Source organism: Oryctolagus cuniculus, chromosome 1, assembly GCF_964237555.1.
Source record: "Oryctolagus cuniculus chromosome 1, mOryCun1.1, whole genome shotgun sequence".
In the NCBI taxonomy this organism is placed as follows: domain Eukaryota; kingdom Metazoa; phylum Chordata; class Mammalia; order Lagomorpha; family Leporidae; genus Oryctolagus; species Oryctolagus cuniculus.
Window position 1 is genome coordinate 139,305,253 of NC_091432.1, and position 20,294 is coordinate 139,325,546.

The window sequence follows — 20,294 nt, forward strand, 5'->3', positions numbered from 1 at the left end:
GCCACAGGTAGCATTTGTGTTATGAAAGAAATATGCAGTCGTGGTAGAAACTCTCACAAGGAAAGAGCAGCGTGTTTTCATTGACTGGGTGTTTTGTGGACATCTGGTACGACCAAAGCTTGAGCAGGGTGGCCCAATTTTTCTGACCTTTGAGTGGACATTTTAAGGTGGCCTGTTAAGGATTCAGATGCTTTGTGAGGTTCAGTATGAGTGCGATTGAGGAGGGGTAGGCAGAGGCAGCCGTGTGAGAGAGGGAGTGACCCGGAGCTGAGACCAGAGGCCTGAGGAGGAGGAGGAGGGCGCTGGGGAGAGGAGAAGGGTATGACAGCCATGGACACTTGAGAACAGGAAGAAGAGTGGTTTGACTGGACACAGGGAGCCAGGAGAAGCTAGAGGGGCCCTGACCGTGTCCCGGAGAACCCGGTAGGATGGGAGAAGGTTGGGATGCAGTGCAGGTGGAGACGTGTCTTCCCACCATCACTGTCTGCTGGAGGGGAAATGGACAGCAAGGAGCTCAGGGCCAAGGACAGGCAAGGCTCCATCACCTGAGAGTCGGCAGCAGCTACTGTGGGAACAGCACCAGGAGAAGTGGTGAGAAGTGCACGCCTTGGGGATTTGTTTTAGAGGAACACTGCCAATAGGGCCCCCGGGGGGTGGCTTGTCCATCCTCTGTATCCTCCAGCGCCTGGCTGCACCAACAGAGCAGGGTCCTACCTGAGCTCACTGCCTCTTAGGGGGACCAGAGCCTGCTGCAGGTGTAACTAATGGGCGCTGCTAGTAAGACGCGTGTCCCTTCCCGACTCAGTGGATTAGATGTGAGCAATGAGCAAGAAAACATTCCCGAGAGTCTCCAGGGTCACTTCCTGAACAACTGACTATATAACTGTGCTTCAAAATTCATCAAAAATAGAATTAAAAGACTAATTAATTCTGGAGCAAAAATTTTTATAGTCTATGCATGTCCCCAGGAAGTCCATGGGTGGCATGTGCATTTGGCACAGCAGTTGAGTTGCCACTTGAAATGGCCACATTCCACATGGGAGTGCCTGGTTTGAGTCCTGGCTCCTCCACCTCTGGTCCAGCTTCCTGACAATGTGCACTCTGACGGGCAGCCAGTGATGGCTTAATGACTTGGGTTCCTGCTACCCACATGGGAGACCTGGATTGGATTTTGGGCTCCTGGCTTCAGCCTGGCTCTTGCAGGCATTTGGGGGAGTGAACCAGCTGATAGAAGATCTCTCTCTTTCTGAAACACTGACATTCAAACAAGGAAAAGATCAATATTTTTATAAGTTTGTGGAAAATACATATTAAGGGGGAAAAGCTATGCATAGATTTTAAAGAATTTTTGCGCCAAAATAAGCCTGTCTAGTTTAGTTCAATATCCCATGAACTTTTGGAAGTATCCTCATAATTGGTGTCAGTTTTTCAATTAGGAGAGATTCAAGGCAGAAAAATAGGCATGATAAAGTGTGCAGTATAGAAATGACGGGCCGGCATGATGGCACAGCAGGTCAAACCACCGCCTGCAATGCTGGCATTCCATATGAGCTCCACTTTGAATCCTGGCTGCCCCACTTCTGATCCAGCTCCCTGCTAATGCTCCTGGGAAGGCAGTGGAAGATGACTTAAGTGCTTGGGCCCCTGCACCCATGTGGGAGACCCAGACAGAGTTCCAGGCTCCTGGCATCAGCATGGCCTAGCCCTGGCCATTGCAGCCTTTTGGGGAGTAAACCAGCAGATGGAAGATCTCTCTCTGTTTCCTCCCAGCCCATAACTCTGCCTTTCAAATACATACATACATACATACATAAATATATATGTTTATAAATAAATATTTGTTTTTTAAAAAAGAGGATGCAGTTGCCCCATTTTGGGCACTTGAAGATTGAGCTGCCTGTTGGGCATCCACATGGAGACATCAGACAAGCTGATGGGTGGGTCAGGGGCTCAGCAGAGAAAAGTGAACATCCACGGTCATGAGTCTGGCCACCCATTGTGCGCCTGAAGATGCTCCAGGCATGGAGGTGCAGCAGTGAACCAAGCCTGTACTATTCTCACCGCCAGCACTGGCCCTCTGGTGAGTGGAGCGAGGCTGCACTCAAGTTCAGCTGCAAAGGTGATGTGTTCAAGGTCGGCGCCCTTCCAAGAAGTGCTATGGGGAACCATGGAGCAGGAAGGGAGAGCTGCAGACCAGGGAGTCACGGCTGGTTGTTTCATGTCCACATCACTTTTGTAGGACTGTGTGCACTTTTAACCTATGTTATAAAAAGTCTCCAAGAGAGCCAAGGATTCTCCACGTTTAGTGCAGCTCTGCTGGCACCTGCAGGCTCTCCTTGCCAAAAACCTACCTGCACAGGTGTGTGCTGAGGGGTGCAGGTGCAGTTAGGAGGCAGTGGGGGACCTGATCTGTGGAGCCCAGGGGCTTTTTTTCTGTGTTTCTTAATCGAGTGCTTTTGAGTATCGTGGTTTCACACTTGGAGAAAAGTGACATGGGATGCTGAACCATCGAAGGCTTGGGAGTGGGCTTTAAACACTCTGCAGGAGCACAAGACAGCAGCGGGTGCTAAAGAGAATGTGAGCCATGGCCTCCCCTGCCGAGAGAGGAAGGCAGCTTGGAGCAGTGTGTGTGGCGACGGTGGCGGGAATGGCAAGCTCACGGAGTGCAGGAGGAACAGAAACAGTGGGAATGGTGCTGCCCCGTATCTGTCGTGCATGACGGGTGCTGAGAGATGCCCCAGCTGTGGCCAAAGGTGGGACTCTGAGGTTTCCGTGGTCAGTGGGAGCTCTTGTCTGAGACATGGGCCGAGGACAGCATCCTGGCCCCAGGCTCATGTGGACAGCGGCTGGGATGGAGATGGTCCTCTCTTTTCACAGTGGCATGGGGAAGAGGAGGGTGGAGGCCAGGCTGAGGCCCTGGGTGGCACCAGGAATGCCAGCCCTGAGATGGTGTACAAGGGGACACTGAACTCGGTATTTAGTCCCCAAATTCAGTAGCCTGGCGACGTGCTGGACACCGTTCATGCAGCAGATCTGCTCTCCCTGCAAACCACCAGTGACAGCGATGATGGACAAGGTGCTTCTTCACACCCAGCACAGGAAGTCACATGGTTGATGGTGGTAGGGGTGCTGCTCAGCCACTGTGGGGCTGTCGTGACCCCACCATGGCCCTGCCCCTCCCCAGGAAACCAAGGCGGTCACCTGCTTGGGATGGAGTTGGAGTGGACCATGGAGACTGATGGTCCCCAGGGCTTGGGAGAGTAGATGGGTGCAGGACAGGTGTGTGGGGAGGTGGGATGTAGGCCATGTATGTGATATGTGTGTGTATGTGTGACATGTGAGATGAGTGTGGCATGAGTATGTTGTCTGTGTGTGTGGTATATATATGTAATGTGTATTGTACATGGTATGTGTATGTGGTGTGTAGTGTGTATCATATGTGTCATGTGTATATATGGTGTGTGTGTGTGTGAGTAATTTAGATCTATATGTGGTGTGTGTATATGTAAGTGGTACCTGTGTGTGTGCTATGCGTGTGTAGTTTAGGTCTGTATGTGGTATGTGTATGTATATAGTATCTCTGTGTGTGTAGTTTGGATCTATATGTAGTGTGTGTATACGTATGTGGTATCTGGGTGTGTGTGTGTGTGTGTAGTTTGGATCTGTGTGTGGTGTGTGTATGTGTGTGTGTAGTTTGGATCTGTGTGTGGTATGTGTATGTGTGTGTGTAGTTTGGATCTGTGTGTGGTGTGTGTATGTTTGTGTGTGTGTGTAGTTTGGATCTGTATTTGGTGTGTGTATGTGGTATCTGTGTTTGTGTGTAGCTTGGATCTCTGTGTGGTGTGTATATGTGTATGTAGTATCTGTGTGTGTGTGTGTGTAGTTTGGATCTGTGTGTGGTGTGTGTAAGCGTATGTAGTATCTATGTGTGTATGTAGTTTGAATGTGTGTGTATGTGGTATGTGTGTGTGTGTGGTATAGTCACTGGGCAGAATAACACACAGGGTCATGCTCTCTTGGCCCCAGATGAACTACGCGTTGTATGAGTAACTGCGCCACGACCAGCCCCTTTGGGTTGCAATGCGTCCCTCCTGGGATCCTTGCTGGCCGGGCAGTGCGTATCCTCCCTGTTTGCAGACTTTCTCCGGGTGTTTGTCTTCTGCAGCGTGGGTTTATGCAAGGCACGCAGCTCTGGCCTCAGACTGTCTCTGGCCATGCAGATGGGAAGCGGGGTGCCCAGCGTGAGGTCTGGAGAAGTGGGGGGGGGCAGCGTGGCGCCCCAGGCTGAGGGATGGGGACATGTGGGAAGGACACAACGTTCTGTGTCTCAGGCCTTGAGGTGACCGCAGGTGACGGTTCTGCACGGCCTGTGACCGTGGCCCTCACTTCAGCTCTCACGGCTTCTACCACCGTGTGTGGCTACACAAAGCAGCAGCCTCTCCTGGTTCAGGCGGAAACTGTTTAGTGATGCCTCTGCTGTGAATTAGCCGTGATGCGGAGCAGGTCCTCTGCACCCACAGAGGAGCGGTGGCTGTCAGCTCACGCTGGCGTCTGCCTCCAGCGTGGACCCTCAGGATGAGCTCTGAGTCATGTGTGGCAACATTGCTTTTGCTTATTCCCTACTTTTTATTCTTAGGCTTCTTTATCCCAACCAAAAAAAAAAAATCGATCAATTTGGTCACTTTGGTCAGATGCTCTGTGTCCGGGTTAACAATTCAGAGGGTGAGAAGCAGGTGTGGCACAACAGGTGAAGCCGCACTTGGAATGCCCGCATCCCATGTCAGAGTGCCTGGGATGGAGCCACGCTCCCACTTCCAATCCAGCTTCCCGCCAACGTGCCTGGGAGGCAGCAATACTTGGATTCCTGACACCCATGTGGGAGACCCAGATGGAGTTCCTGGCTTCCGGCATCAGCCTGGCCCAGCCCTGGCCGATGTAGACATTTGGGGAATGAACCAGCCGATGGAACATCTCTGTCTTTCCCTCTCTTTCTATCACTCTTCCTTTCAAATAAAAAAATAATCTGTGAAATAGGATTCAGAGAGTGTGCAGGGAAACTGTGATAATTGTACAGGACAAAGTAATCCTGACCCAAATAGAAATGGACAAAAGGCCAACGTGCCACTGGACAAGGTTTACTGGGGGTTTAAGCACAAGGGAGACAGCTTCGATGAGGGGGGCTGGGCAGGGGTTTTTACAGGATGGGGGCCTCCTCTCAGCACATGACACTTGGACTTGTACCCAGCTCAGTATTGTGTGCATGCACAGTTCCTTTTTTTTTTTTCTTTTTGCACACAATGGGCTCAAAATTGTGGCATTGGTCATTACCAGCACCACCCCAGAAAGGTCATGTACCTATCACATTGGACTGTTCTGGGCACGTGCAGGTTGGGGGAATCCTTAATAGGGCAGGTAGAGTCTGGTTGCTGTCTCTCCTGATTGGGTTGGAGCTGCAGCTGGACACCCATCAGGTGGGAGGACCCTGACTTAGTAAATTCTGCTTTTATCCAGTCTCAAAGGGACCCCAGCGTGGTGGGCAGCCCAGCGAGGGGAGTGCTTCCATTCTGAGCTGGACTGGCAGGTCTCCGGTTTGAAAGGATCCAGGGGGTTTTAGCAAATGCCCCTTGCTGCTTGGGCTCCTCACATTGAGTGATCTGAGAATCTGTCCCCCCACACTCACGTGGAAGTCTAATCCACAAGGTCTTGTGTTCATGGTGCTAGGGGGCTGGGGACTTGATCCAAGTGTGCTGCTCCCCGGTGGAACCTTTGGGCAGTGATTAGATTGGATTAAATCATGGCGTGGAGCCCTCAGGATCAGATCCTAGTGGCTTTATAAGGAAAGAGGAGATATAAACAGACATGTATGCTCCCACCACGATATGTTATATTCCAAAAGTCCTTTGCCAGAGCCTTGCTATGTTATTTGGAGCCAGCACATCTAGAAGCATGAGCCAAAGTAAACCTCTTTATAAAGTATCCTTTCTTGGGCATTTCATTACAGTAACAGAAGCTGACCGACACTCCCATCTTTGTCTTGCCCCAGGTGGACCCCTGCATGTGCCCTTGCATCTCCTAAGGGGCCAGCACAGCCATGGCCAGCAACACGGTGGACAGTGCCAACCACCTGCCCTTCTTCTTCGGCAACATCACCCGGGAAGAGGCCGAGGATTACCTGGTCCAGGGAGGCATGACTGATGGGCTCTACCTGCTGCGCCAGAGTCGCAATTACCTGGGCGGCTTTGCCCTGTCGGTGGCCCACGGGAGGAAGGCGCACCACTACACCATCGAGAGGGAGCTCAATGGGACCTATGCCATCGCTGGTGGCAGGACACACAGCAGCCCCGCCGAGCTCTGTCACTACCACTCTCAGGAGTCCGACGGCCTCATCTGCCTCCTCAAGACGCCCTTCAACCGGCCCCCTGGGGTGCAGCCCAAGACCGGGCCCTTTGAGGACTTGAAGGAGAGCCTCATCAGGGAGTACGTGAAGCAGACGTGGAACCTGCAGGTGAGGTGTGGCCAGCCCTGAGTTCATAGGTCCCTATAAACCCACACGTGCAGAACCATGGTGCATGTAAACCATACCACAGCGCCCAAATCCGTGCATAGTTTTTTCGTAATATGCATTTCCCATGAACTTTGAAGATCCCATGTGTGCATGGATTTCAAAGTATTTTGCACAAAATTTTTTTTTTTTTAATTCTATCTTCTGCAAACCTATTGAAGAAATCTCCCGGCAACCATTTCCGTAGTCATCAACCCTGGCTCCAAATGCTCCAAGAAGACTGCCCTTCCTCTGTACAAACACAGCCCAGAGAGTGGGCCCCTGCCCTCCAGCCACGTGGGTGTCTCCACTGCAGGAAGCCATTCCCCTGCCACCCAGTTCATGGCGGGCCCTTTGGGAGAGGCATGGCTGGGCATCTATTGTTATTTATTCTCCTAACAAGGTCATGGTGTGCCCGCTGTTTGGAACCAGATTTTTTTTTTTTGACAGGCAGAGTGGACAGTGAGAGAGAGAGAGAGACAGAGAGAAAGGTCTTCCTCTGCCGTTGGTTCACCCTCCAATGGCCGCCACTGCTGGCGCGCTGCGGCCGGCGCACCGCGCTGATCCGATGGCAGGAGCCAGGTGCTTATCCTGGTCTCCCATGGGGTGCAGGGCCCAAGCACTTGGGCCATCCTCCACTGCACTCCCTGGCCACAGCAGAGAGCTGGCCTGGAAGAGGGGCAACCGGGACGGAATCCGGTGCCCTGGCCAGGACTAGAACCTGGTGTGCTGGCGCCGCAAGGTGGAGAATTAGCCTAGTGAGCCGCGGCACCGGCTTGGAACCAGATTTAATAGCTTCCTAAATCTCTTGCAGACATTTCTATGTATCAGTTACCCTGTCTTTGGTTGCCTGGCATTGCCTGTTGTGTACCAAATTTATTTAGCTAGTCCTTGTTGATGGACATTTTTATGGTTTGAAAAATAATTCTCCTAACAACAGTATTCTGTCCCCATCTTAAACTAAGCTTATGTGCAATGCCTGCCAGATAAACTCTAAAAAGGCTAGGTTTGTCACAGCCCAGGGTATGAGTGTGTGTGTGTGTGTGTGTGTGTGTGTTTAATGTGGATACATTGACGAGTTCCATCTACAAAGGTGACAGAGGTTGTAACCATTTGCGCTCCTGCCACATTCATTCTTGATAGTATTTGGTGTCAAGAGCCAACAGTTTAGATTGATAGTCTCTTCTTGGACATAAGTGCTCAACCACTTCTCCTTGTGCTCCCGGGAGGTCTGTCTTGTGCTTTGCTATGTATTTGATGCATGCTGATTTATGGCCATATGGATCCTCTGAGGACGCCATAGAGACTCCGTTTATTCATTCAGTATGGCCTGTGTTAAATTCAGCCTCGCAGAGGGATTTTGCAATAATGTACTCAGTATTTTTCATTCGTATTCATTGGGTATGTCTTAGGCCATGCATTTATTCTTTATTAAGTCAGGTAAGTCATATTTCTTGGGTGGAGTTTACACACAGTGAATTGATCCGTTTTGAGTGTGCAGTCCTATGATCTTTGACATATGCCTGGTATCACATAATCCCTACATCGTCAAGGCAGGCATTAGCTCCCTCACCTTCATCTGTCCCAGCTCCTGGAAACCGCTCATTTGATTCCTGTCCCCACCGTTTCGCCTTTTCTAGAATGTCACGTAAGGGGAATTCCACAGCATGTAGCCTTCGCAGAGTGGCTTCCTCCACAAAACGCGATGCGCCTGCTATTCAGCCGTGGCATTGCCGGTGCCCAGGGCTATGTCTGGCCTGTGATCTACAGCCATGTGCTTTTTCCTCCGTTCACCTTGTTCCGCGTGCCCCGTGGTGTATGACTGTCGCCGTCCTTGTCTCCCTCCCTGCCTTCTGCCTCCCTTCTTCCAGCTCCTGCTGTGGGATGGCAACAGTTATGTTGTTAGTGCTTCTCTTCTCCAATGCGAGGAATCGAACTTTGGCTCTTCAGTGACTAATGAGATGATCTATGTCTCTCCCACCGAAAAAGACAGAGAAACCAAATGGCGTGGCTGCCAGCCCCTTCCCCCATGTTGGATTTCCCCATCGTTAAGTCCGCATGGTCAAGGCTTTCTGCCATCATGCGTGTGATCCCATTTCTTGCAGGTGCAGGTGCAGGCTGGGGTGGGGGAATGAGTACTCGGGGAAGCCACACGCGCTTTCCTTGCAACTGCCTGGAGGTTGCGACACAGGACAGCCAGGCCATCTAGGCTGCAGGCAGGAGGCCGCGCCCTAGACCTTGTGGGTTATACCAGGTGCCATGCAATAGCTTTTGACAGGCCAGTCTCCTTATTCTACAATCTGGTTTTTTTTTTTTTTTTTTTTTTTTTTTTTTTTTACTATACTCTTGAGGATACTTAAGTAATATACAGGGAGTCTTCAAAGTTCTTGGAAAATGCATATTATGAAAAATCTATTCATGGTTTTCCAGGTTTTTTTTTTTTTTTGCACCAGAAAATGGTATCTTAATTCCATTTCCATGAGGATCCTCAGATAAAAGTCTTACTGTTTGTATTTAATTTTTTTTTTGACAGGCAGAGTGGACAGTGAGAGAGAGAGAGACAGAGAGAAAGGTCTTCCTTTGCCGTTGGTTCACCCTCCAATGGCCGCCGCGGCTGGTGCGCTGCGGCTGGTGCGCTGTGGCCGGCGCACCGTGCTGATCCGATGGCAGGAGCCAGGTGCTTCTCCTGGTCTCCCATGGGGTGCAGGGTCCAAGTACTTGGGCCATCCTCCACTGCACTCCCTGGCCACAGCAGAGAGCTGGCCTGGAAGAGGGGCAACCGGGACAGAATCCGGCACCCCGACCGGGACTAGAACCCGGTGTGCCGGCGCCTCAAGGTAGAGGATTAGCCTAGTGAGCCGCAGCGCCGGCCTGTTTGTATTTAATAAATGAGTAGACGATGAGTGAGTGAATGAACCAAGTCTGATCCCATTGTAGCATGGAAGGGTGTTAGGACCCAGGACAGACCGAAAATGACTTCTGTGCATGTCATTTTTTTCTTTTTTTAGCTGAGAACTCTTTTTTTTTTTAAGATTTTGTTTATTGAATAAATAAAGATAGAGTTAAAGACAGGGGGAAGGAGAAACAGAGAGAAAGGTCTCCCATCCACTGGTTTGAAAAGGCCAGAGTTGCGCGGATCCAAAGCCAGGAGCCAGGAGCTTCTTCCTGGTCTCCCACACAAGTGCAGGGGCCCAAGTTCCATCTTCCACTGCTTTCCCAGGCCATAGCAGAGAGCTGGATTGGAAGTGGAGCAGTGGAGCCGGGTCTCGAACTGGCGCTCATAAAGGAATTTGGCACCCCAGGCAGAAGCTTTACCCGCTATGTCACAGCAACGGCCCTATGTTTTTGTTATTTTTCCAGGGTTGTGGGTTCTCAATTTGTATCCATTTCTTTTTGTTTGTTTGTTTTTCTTGAAAGGCAGAGTTAGAAAGAGAGAGAGACAGAGACAGAGAGAGAGAGAGAGATCTGCCGGTTCACTCCCCAAAATGTCCACAATGGCCGGGGCTGGGTGAGGTCTAAGCCAGGAGCCTGGAATTCCATCCTGGTCTCCCACGTGAGTGCAGGGGCCCAACAATTTGGCCCATTTTCCACTGCTTTTCCCAAGTGCATTACAGGGAGCAGGATCGGAAACGGAGCAGCTGGGGCTCAAACTGGCGCCCATAAGGGATGCCGGCGGCGCTGGCGAGGCTTAGCCCACTGCACCCCAGCACCAGCCCGGTACCTGTCTCCATCTGTGCCTGGCTTGCTCACTGTCTTCCCTCGCTGCAGGGCCAGGCTCTGGAGCAAGCCATCATCAGTCAGAAGCCGCAGCTGGAGAAGCTGATCGCCACCACCGCCCACGAAAAGATGCCCTGGTTCCACGGGAAAATCTCTCGGGATGAATCTGAGCAAACCGTCCTGATCGGATCGAAGACGAACGGAAAATTTCTGTAAGTGTGGCGCGTCCTCTTTCCTCTCACCTCTGACGACGGGGCTGCTTGGGTGATGAGGGGTAATTCGGCATCCCCAACACTAGACGCTGTGATCTGAAGATGTGCTGGGTGGAAGCTGTCCCTTGTGACCCAGCCTGACCTTCCAGTGAGCTCTTCCCGGGCACTCAGCCCCGCAGCCTGCATTTCATGGCCAACACGGGCTGTGTGACCCTAACCGTGTGGCCAGCTAAAAAAGGCTGCTGGTGGTCCACTCAGAGTCCCCACGTGATCTCAGCGGACGAGAGGACTATTTTTACTTTTAACCAAGCTGCACCGGGGCAGATAGAGAATGTCCTGGGAGTAGCATATCCGAACCAGTGAGTGCAGCTGTCTGTTCAGAGGCAGGTTGGTGAACTTTGGCCTTGTGAATTCCGAAACTTAGGAAGCGTGGATCCTGAGTTCTGCTCATGGTCATCCTGAGTGCTGAATGCCACCTGAATTTCAGAGGGCTCTGGAGGTGCAGGCCGGCTCGGGCAGAGTTGGTTAGCAGCCACGGAAATTGTGGGCGACAGTCTCAGGTGAGCTGCGGCAGCCGGGGCAGCGTGCGGACAGCCACTGCCAGGGTTTGGAAAGCACGTCTGTTTGTCACCCCTCAGTGTTGCTTCCCGGGGTCCCCTGAGGACAACAGCTCCGTCTGGCCTTGCAGATGGAAGCAGAAAGAACGACACTGGCTCAGGCACATTGATTAGCCCCAGCAGACTCTGTCAACTTGTCCTCCCATAGGAGGGTCTTCTGTGAGTGTATTTAGAATTTTCCACACACTTTAGCACAGTCCCTCTTACCTTGCAACGGATCTTAAACACAATGCTCTGTTTAAACTTAAACAAAAGGCAAAGAGATTTTCCATCTGCTGGTTCATTCTCCAAATGCCTGCAGAGCCAGGACCCAGCTAGGCTGAAGCCAGGAGCTGAGAACCCAATCCAGGTCTCCCACATGGACAGCAGAGATGCAGCTAATTCAGCCGTCACCTGCTGCCTCCCACGGCGCACACGAGCAAGAAGCTGGAGTCAGGAGCAGGACCAGGACTGGAACCCGGGCACTCTGGTGTGCAATGCAGGCCCCCCAGTGTGGGGAGCAATCCGGACTAGACTAAGTTACTCGAATTAAGACTTATTCTATGCATCTGCTCTCCCACAATATGGCGCTGGGAGAGAAGTAAACAGCTTCCGCACAGCTGCCTCCAGTTCAACCAATTAACTGTAGGACTTGCTCCTGATTGGAGAGCAGCGTACTCGGCGTGTGGGCAGCCGAGTTGGGATTGGCGGAGGAGGACTATAAAGGAGGAGAGAGACGGCATGCACCGGGAACATCTATGGGGAACATCTAAGGGAACCCGTGCAGCCCCCGAGAGAACCGGCCGGCGGTGTGCCGCTCCCCTGCGGAAGTGGGGAATGTGGCCAGGGGGAACTGCCCTTCCACGGAGGTGGAAGGGATAGTAGCCAACCCGGGAAGAACCAGCAGCAAACCCGGGGAGGGCCGAGCAGACGAAAGAACAGCGCAGGGTCCTGTGTCGTTCCTCCACGAAGAGGGGGAGCGACACCCCAGCAGTGCCTTAGTCGCTGTGCCCTTGCTTGCCCCCATGATGCTCTTGTAAAAAGCAAGAGTAGCGAACTTGTCACCCGCTGGTGACATGGGGTGGCTTGGGTGTTCTGTGGGATGTAGTCCCAGCCCCTGACGACAATGCTGTGTGGAGAGACAGCATTAGGAGAGCCACATACGAGCCCATTTCCCCTGAGGTTTGGACTTTTACCAAACACTCAGCAATAATTTCCTACTGAAATGTCATGGGACTGTGCACACAGCATCTTGGTGCATGAAGTGAGCCCAAAATAGCACAGACCAAGTGATGGGGCCTGCTGACTTCCCACTAGCTACAGAGCCTGGGCTTCAGCTCTTTGGGGAACAGCTGCAACCTTGAGATTTTTAAGAAGAATGATCTGTTCCCCAGGGGCAGGCATTTGGCACTATGGTTCAGTCGACGTCTGACAGGGGCCTGGGTTCGAGTCCTGGCTGTGTTCCAAGTCCGGCTTTCTGCTCATGCACACCTGGAAGGCAGCAGGGGATGATGGTTCAAGTAGCTGGGTCCCTGATACCCATATGGGAGACTCAGATGGAATTTCTGGCTGCTGACTTTGACCTGTCTTAGCTGCAGCTGTTGTGGGAATTGAGAAGTAAACCAGCGAGAAGCCAGGAACCGGAAGCTTCTTCCGGGTCTCGCACACAGGTGCAGGGACCCAAGGACTTGGGCCATCTTCTACTGCTTAGAAGTTTTCTTTAAAAAGCGCTGTCTATTCTTGGAACAGCGACTGCACCCTGCAAGATCCCCACTTCTGCTGTTCTTTCCTGGAGATGTGGATAAAAATAGACCCTGAGCTGAAGGCAGGAAGTCCCTGTGTGCAACTCTTACTGGCCTCACGTTCCTTATTGCTTGTCCCCCTGCACAGAGTGACATCTCGCTTGTCCCAGAGCACATCTCCTCCCACCACACACGCACACACACACACACACACACACACACACCCCAACACTGGGGCTCAGCTGGTGCCAGAGCTCATCATGCATAGGGGTCCCAAGGACGGGGGGCCTGGGCTTCTGCACGCTCACCACGTCCCCCAGTAGTTCTCCCTGATAGAATTCTTGCTCCACAGTCGCCTGTTTGTCCCTTGTAGGTGCTCACATCCCAGACACTAGCATCCCTGGCTGCCCACACCCCCTAGGCCTGCTCTGCCTGGCTTGTTGGGACCCTGTGATGGGTCACACAGAGCTGTGTCCCTGCTTCATCAGAGTTACAATGCCAGGAGATGTTGAACTCAAGCTGGCGTGCTACAGTCTGTGACGTGTGCCAGTGTGCCACTCAGCACCACAGTTGTCACCTGGACCTGGATGTCGTTGCAACTGCCTGAACTGTGTTTTGTTTCCCTTTGCTTGTTTGGGGTCCCTCACTCCCACGTGCTGTCAGTGTCTCAGGAACAGGGACGGGGCTGTGGTCCTCAGGGGCACAGTCCCGGCACGCAAGACCGTGTCCTGCTAAGAGGAGTCTCTCTGGGGCGATGTTCAGGCTGGGCTCTGAGTGGTGAGGGTGGAGTTAGCAGAGAAGCAGGAGTTTGGCCCAGCAGGAGGAGTGTCTGTGAAGGGATTTGGGGGTCCACAGTACGGCCAGAACACGGTGTGACCAAAGTGTGGCGCGGCCAGGTGTGGGGAGGGAGGTGTGTGGGCCTGACAGAAGGGCCTCCTGGGGAACTGTGTGATTTTTTTTCCAAATGGGGACGTTTGGAGAGGGACAGGGCTGCTACTGGATGGGAGGAGGGACAAAAGAGGACAATCAACCCTCCTGGGTGGCATGTCCCTTGGTGCTCTGCACCTGAAGTCCGGACGTCCTCCTGGTCTTCCTTCACTTCCCTTTCAAGGAGAGTAAGCGCTTGAACCTTTGAGTCACTCCTCTTCTTATTAGCCAGACGCCATTTCTCTCTCCCTCCCACCTCTCCCCTCCCACCCTCCATCATGCTCCTCATTACACCCCAGCACCACCCCATCCTCTCTTCTTTACACACAGACACGCACACACATGCACACACACAAACATGCACACACAACACATGCATGCACACAAACATGCACACAGACACAAACACAACACATGTGCACACACAAACATACACACAGAAACACACAAAACATGCATACACGCACAAACATATGTGCACATACAACATATGCATGCACATAAACACACACGCAGAGACACACAAACACAAAACATGCATGTACACAAACACACAAAACATACATCTACACAAATATGCACGCAGAGACACACAAACACACAAAACATACATGTACACAAATATTCACGCGGAGACACACAAACACACAAAACATGCATGTACACAAACACACAAAACATACATCTACACAAATATGCACACAGGTGCACAAACATGCACACACTAAAACATGTGTGCACACACACATGCATGGACACACACAAACATGCATGCACACACACACAGATTCATGCCTCAAGGTCAGGGCCCCATGGGAGGCCCTGCAGGATCAACCAGTGAGCATCAGAATGAGTGGCCCAGAGGGGTCTACACCATTTGGTAGAACTGGGGATTAGATGGTTTGGTGGCTCTGGCTTGCTAAGATCGGTTGTGTCCACCCACAACCAGGGACATACAAGTCAGACCCATGTGGACCTTGTCCAGGAGTGGACCTGGTGGACCTGGCGTGGGACAGCAGATGTGACAGCCATCACCCTTCGCTATCATGACAACCTTGTCATTGCCCATGCCCTCCCTGTCTCCTGCTCACCATGAGGCCTGGGTGGAGGGCAGGCAACTCTCTTGGGAAATGGGCATCCCTCACCCTTTTCAGTGACAATCTGAGTGAAAAAATCAGATTCACAAAATGGCCCATTGCTTGGAGAACTGTGACAGCTCCTATGTACAGACAATTGCGTATTCCTTTTTTTTTTTTTTTTTTTTTGACAGGCAGAGTTAGACAGTGAGAAAGAGCGAGACAGAGAGAAAGGTCTTCCTTTTCCATTGGTTCACCCCCCAAATGGCCGCTGAAGCCAGGAACCAGGCGCTTCCTCCTGGTCTCCCATGCAGGTGCAGGGCCCAAGCACTTGGGCCATCCTGCACTGCTTCCCCCAGGCCATTAGCAGGAAGCTGGATCAGAAGTGGAGCAGCTGGGACACAAACCTCTATGCCACAACACCGGCAACCCTCACACCCTTGGTTTTTAGGTTACGAGACCGGGGTTAGGGTCCACAGTTTGCATTTCCAACAAGGTCTCACATGATGCCTTTGCTGCTGGCCTTGGGAGCCTGCTTGAGGTGCCTGATGCCTACCTGGGCTGCATGAAGAGCCGTGACACCTGGACGTCTCCAGGCGTCACCCACTTGGCAGCTGGGTGTGTCCCTGCAGCAGCACCAGTCGCTGTGGGAGTTGACTGCTTGAGACAGGTGTATCCTCTGTTACATCTGCCTTGCCCCATGGGAGCACTGGGAGCCAGACAACTTAATTTCTTCCCTTGATACTCAGTTTACTCAATAATGAAATGGGGCCACAACAGCAGCCCCCACCCATCCATGGTTTCACTTTCCATGGCTTTAGCTAGCCACGGCCAGCTAAAGTCTGAAAATATGGAAAATTCCAGAAATAGACCATTCACAAGGTACAAACTGTACCCTACTCTGAGCAGTGTACATGGACTCTCACATCAGGTCTCCCAGCTGCCCAGGACATGGGTCGTTCCACGTCCAGTGTATCCACGCTGTACGTGCCACCCACCCTTTGGTCACTTAGGAGCTGCCTGCATCGTCAGGCCCACTGCCACATTATCACAGTGCACCGTGAGACGGATGTCCTACCCGTGGCACTATACCTGCCATGGAGAAGCAGAAGGGAATAATGGGAACGCCTCATGGGCTGGCATGGGCTCCCACGGCAGACACAGCCCATGTCCCAGGAGCCATGGCAGGCTGCCTCAAGCATCTCCCGCCACTGGGGTCTTCACTTCCCCACCCCACCCCACCCCGGTGCCCGGCGTCCCCAGCACTCGTGATCCCACCCCCAGACGGCACAAGAGGGTGGTGAAGGGTTTCCGTTCTTCCAGGCGGTGCCCCAGCAGAATTAACGCTCCTGCTGCTCTCACAGTTGCAGTAATGAGGCCTGCCCAACACAGCCCGAGGAGTGGCCAGGCTGCAAGGAGGCCAAGCATGGTCCTTTGGCATGACCTCAAGGTCAAGTCTCAGAAATCCCAGGCTTTGTAACAACCAAACACACATCTCATAGCTTAAATCTTGTTCAGAAAATATTCAAGGGTACCCGTGAACAGCCTGGAGCCAACTGAATCCCAATAGACAGGAATAGGGAAGCTTGCCCTTGCTCTCATCCCAAACTGGGTGGGTGTGCCCCCTGCCAAGGGAGACTTCTCATCATCAGGAGGTGGCCAGCCTGCAGCTGCCAACCCAGTTTTTCTCCCACGTCACAAGAGCGAGAGCCCCGCCCAGGATCTGCCTGCAGCCAACAGATACCTCACAGTTGGCCGTTGATGCCGCTGAGCCTTCTGGTCTTTGCCACCTACAGATGCTGGGCCTGTGGGTTTCCCTTCTGCTCCCCCATTTCCTGCCAGCTGCCAGAGGGCCTGCTCAGGCCGTTGTCCACGGGTGTGCGGTACCTGCTGGTTACGCTGGGAGCTTGCACAGGCTGCCCGGTGGGAATCCCCTGTAGGGCTGCTGCATTCCCTCGGCCAGCCTCGGGGAGTGGGACACTTGCAGGTGTCGCTTGTCCAAAGGCAAGGTCTTCTCTAACTTCTTTGTTTCCTCCTTGACCAGCTGTTTATATATATATATATATAATTTATTTGAGAGGCAGACAGAAAGCTCCCATAAGCAGTTTACTTCCCAAATGTCTTCCCCGTCCAGGGCTGGACCGGGCTGAAGTAGGGAGCTAGGAAGTGGATCCAGGTCTTCCACACAGCTGGCAGGGGCCCGGTCACTGGAGTCAGGAGTGGAGCTCTGGGTATTGAACTCAGGTACTCTGGTATGGGATATGGGCATCCTAACGGGCATCTAAACCCTTAAGCCAAACACTTGCCCCCAGCTCTGCTTTATACTATTTGTACTGTGAACTGCAAAGCACACATGAGGCCATAACTATAGAGGTACAACTTAAGGAAGAATTCTCAAGCCAACACCACCTTAATCAAGAAATAAACCGGAGCCAGGGCTGCAGGAGACACCCCCCTCCACACACACACACACACACACACACACTCCTCTACACCATCCACCTGCCCCCTCTGAGAGGTCCCACATCCCGGGCCCTGGGGTTGAGTGTGCCCTGGCTAGATGGGCAACTCCAAACAAAACTGTTGGCTTCTGTCTGTGAGGGAACTTTGTGCGTATGGAATTGGGGAGTGTATTTTATGCTCGTGTGACTCAGCTGTCTTGACAAGCCTGCCGTGTGTTCACTTTTTTGCTTGATCATATTTTATTGCACGGCTAAGTTTATCATCTGATGTATTTATTCCCTCTGTGGTCAACAAGTATGTAGGTTGTGAAGTTTTTGGCAAGTGCAGATAAAGCTGGCATGAACACCCCGGCACCTCGGCTGGGGGCACTGTGCACGCAGCTCCTATGCTTGGGAGTGAATTTGCTAAGCCCCACGGGTATGCATAGCTTCCGTGTCAGAAGGTCATTGTCAGTATTTTCCAAAGTGGTTAAACTGCCTGATGCGCCCAGTGACTGCACATGGGAACTCCCGCTGCTCCCTGGTCTCAGCAGCACTTGACATTTTCCATCATTTTCACTTTTGCCAGGGTGAAGATTGTGCCAGGGGATTTCTCTTGGGCTCTCAATGTGTATATGGGTGGCCTCTGGTCATCTTCCTCCCATGGCCAATTTTTGCAGGCAGGCAAGTCCACCTTTGGGCTTTGGTCTCTCTGCATAATTCTCTGTACTTCCAAACGCTCCTGTCTGTGAGCCACTGATGTTTACAAAATAAGCAAAACAGGCACAAACCGTGCCGCAGTGTGAAGCAGCTGCCCTGTGTGAGATGCAGCTACCCCTGCATCTGTGCGTGGTTCTTTTTCTTTGGTTTGCTTGGTTGAACAGAAACCAGCTCCTGCCTCGAATTGGCCATGTGACCGTGAAAAGGGAGCCCACACTTTATGGTGCTGATGGCTCGGCTGGTTTGGCAGCCAGGGGACTGTCTTTACAGCAGCAAAATGTCAGAATAGCTCCAGCTGAGGTAGGAAGGGTCTGGGGTATGTCCTCCGAGCAGCAGGGTGTGGAGGCACGCTGTCCACTGTGCACTTGAATACAAGTTTATTTTTGAGGTTTCCATCCCCTGTGGCATCATCCAGCTTTCAAACCTCTACGTGGCCCTTCTCTGCCCAGCAGGGGGGAAAGTGAGGCCACAGGTGGCTCCAAAACCTATCTCAGCTCTCCTGGTGGCTTGCAACCCAGAGAAGGCTTCAGAAATCCCCCAGTAACACCCACAAGTGTCCCCTGTATCAGTTCTCGTGTGGCCTTGGATGTGACCTCCTGCAAGCCAGAGGGGGCATCAGAAATCTCCCCTGGCAACACCCATAGACGCCCCCTGGCAGCTGGGGACAGGGTGCTGTACAGCCTGAGAATGGTGCATGGGCACATGTTGCTTACTGCCTGGTACCTCCCTCCCAGCAGTGGGCAGGTGGGAGGGGTGAGGGAGGCACTGGGGGACGGAGGGCTTCCCAGCTCTCCATCTGTGGTCTTGGACCCTTTCCAGTTAAAATGTCCATCAGGCACCCCTGTACCATCTGTGGATCTGACCTGAACACAGACCTCAGTGGGGGAAAGGAGGTGAGTCCTTTACAAGCATCATGTGAGCTCGTACCTGGGTTGTGTGACTGCCCACACAACCTCCCGCCCCAGTTCTCCTGATTGAGCCCCTGGCTCCCCAGGCCCTGCTGGAGCCTAGCCATGGTGCATCCTCACCCTGCTACCATTCCCTTGTTGCCAGCCCACTGACATCATCCTTGGGCTGTAAGCCAGGCCTTCCTGGGTATGTTGGGCAGAGCCCTTGACCTTGAGGCTGGGTTCTGCTGCCCACAGCTCTCTCTCCCCACTGGCGTTTCATGGAGAGTGCCCACTGCCCACACCAATCAGGGTGTGCCTGGAGCTGGTCGGGTGGGACTGATAGAGTGGTATCCTCTCTTGCAGGATCAGGGCCAGAGACAACAACGGCTCCTACGCGCTGTGCCTGCTGCACGAGGGGAAGGTGCTACACTACCGCATCGACAAAGACAAGACCGGGAAGCTCTCCATCCCAGAGGGGAAGAAGTTTGACACACTCTGGCAGGTACAGCTTGGCCCCTCCCTGCTCCTCAGGGGCGGAGCACAGAGACATGTCCCAGAGACAGAAATGAGCAGGCCTGGGCTGCCCACTGTCCACCGGGTGGCCCCCAGACCAGCAGCAGCCCCTGCTTGTTAGAAACACACCCCCAGGCTTTGCCCCATCTGCTGTACCAGAGCCTATGTTCCAGCCTCAGGTGACTCATATGGCAGAGAAGCACTTGTCTGGGGACCTGGGGACCATCGTGTCAGGTGCACCGGGCTCGGCAAGGTTCTGATGCCTGTCCAGGGCCACACAGGTCTCTGCGTGATGATGATTGTCCAGGGCATAACCACAGACCCTTCCAGGGTATAACCACAGGCCTTCGGGTGCTAGGACACATTGTAACTGGACCAGCCTTTCTGGCAAATGTACACAAAACAAGGCATGGCTGGCCAGGGAAGCAGGCATACAGCAGCCAGTTCTTGGACCTGGGGGATGTTCTAGTGGGCTGTCAATGGCTGGTACCATCCTCAGGCAAAGCAAGTCTCTCTTGGTGGAGATTAAGGGAACCTAGGAAACAAGGCTGGCCTTCCTGGGCACCGGGCTGGCCCTCATACAGGATTCGACCTTTCCCACACGACTGTTTGCTTGTGTGGCATCCACTCACCACTCCCAGGGCTGTGCACTTCCTTTGTGTCAAGCACCTCTGATTGTTGGATAGCTCCTTCCCGGGAGGCCTCTCTATTTTTTACCGATTCCGCTGGTCTGTTGTAGTATTCTGCCCTCACTAAGTGTTCCTTGTTGAGTATTTCCTGGCCGCTGTGTTCAGGAAGGTAAATCAGAAATGCCTGCCATACTGTCCATTGTCATGTGTAGGATTTCGTTGGCTTTTCTTGCCAGCACTGTAAGGTACCTGCATACCCTGCGGTGACTCCAGGGCCCTAGTCCTGTTGT

General features: G+C 52.8%; 1 protein-coding gene across 5 annotated transcripts in view; it reads left to right on the forward strand.

Annotated features, from left to right (window-relative positions):
• The window catches only part of SYK (spleen associated tyrosine kinase), a 96,244-nt gene that overhangs the window by 46,442 nt on the left and 29,508 nt on the right, over positions 1 to 20,294 (forward strand). For 4 of the 5 annotated variants that reach the window (XM_051847378.2, XM_008257975.4, XM_002708262.5 and 1 more), the window contains exons 2-4: positions 6,044 to 6,505; positions 10,310 to 10,470; positions 19,226 to 19,364. In XM_051847378.2, coding sequence (XP_051703338.1) covers positions 6,092 to 6,505; positions 10,310 to 10,470; positions 19,226 to 19,364 — 714 coding nt within the window. In that variant the 5' untranslated portion in view covers positions 6,044 to 6,091. Of the gene's footprint in view, positions 1 to 6,043; positions 6,506 to 10,309; positions 10,471 to 19,225; positions 19,365 to 20,294 lie in introns of those variants that run through there. The other variant, XM_070065847.1, reaches the window with a different exon arrangement.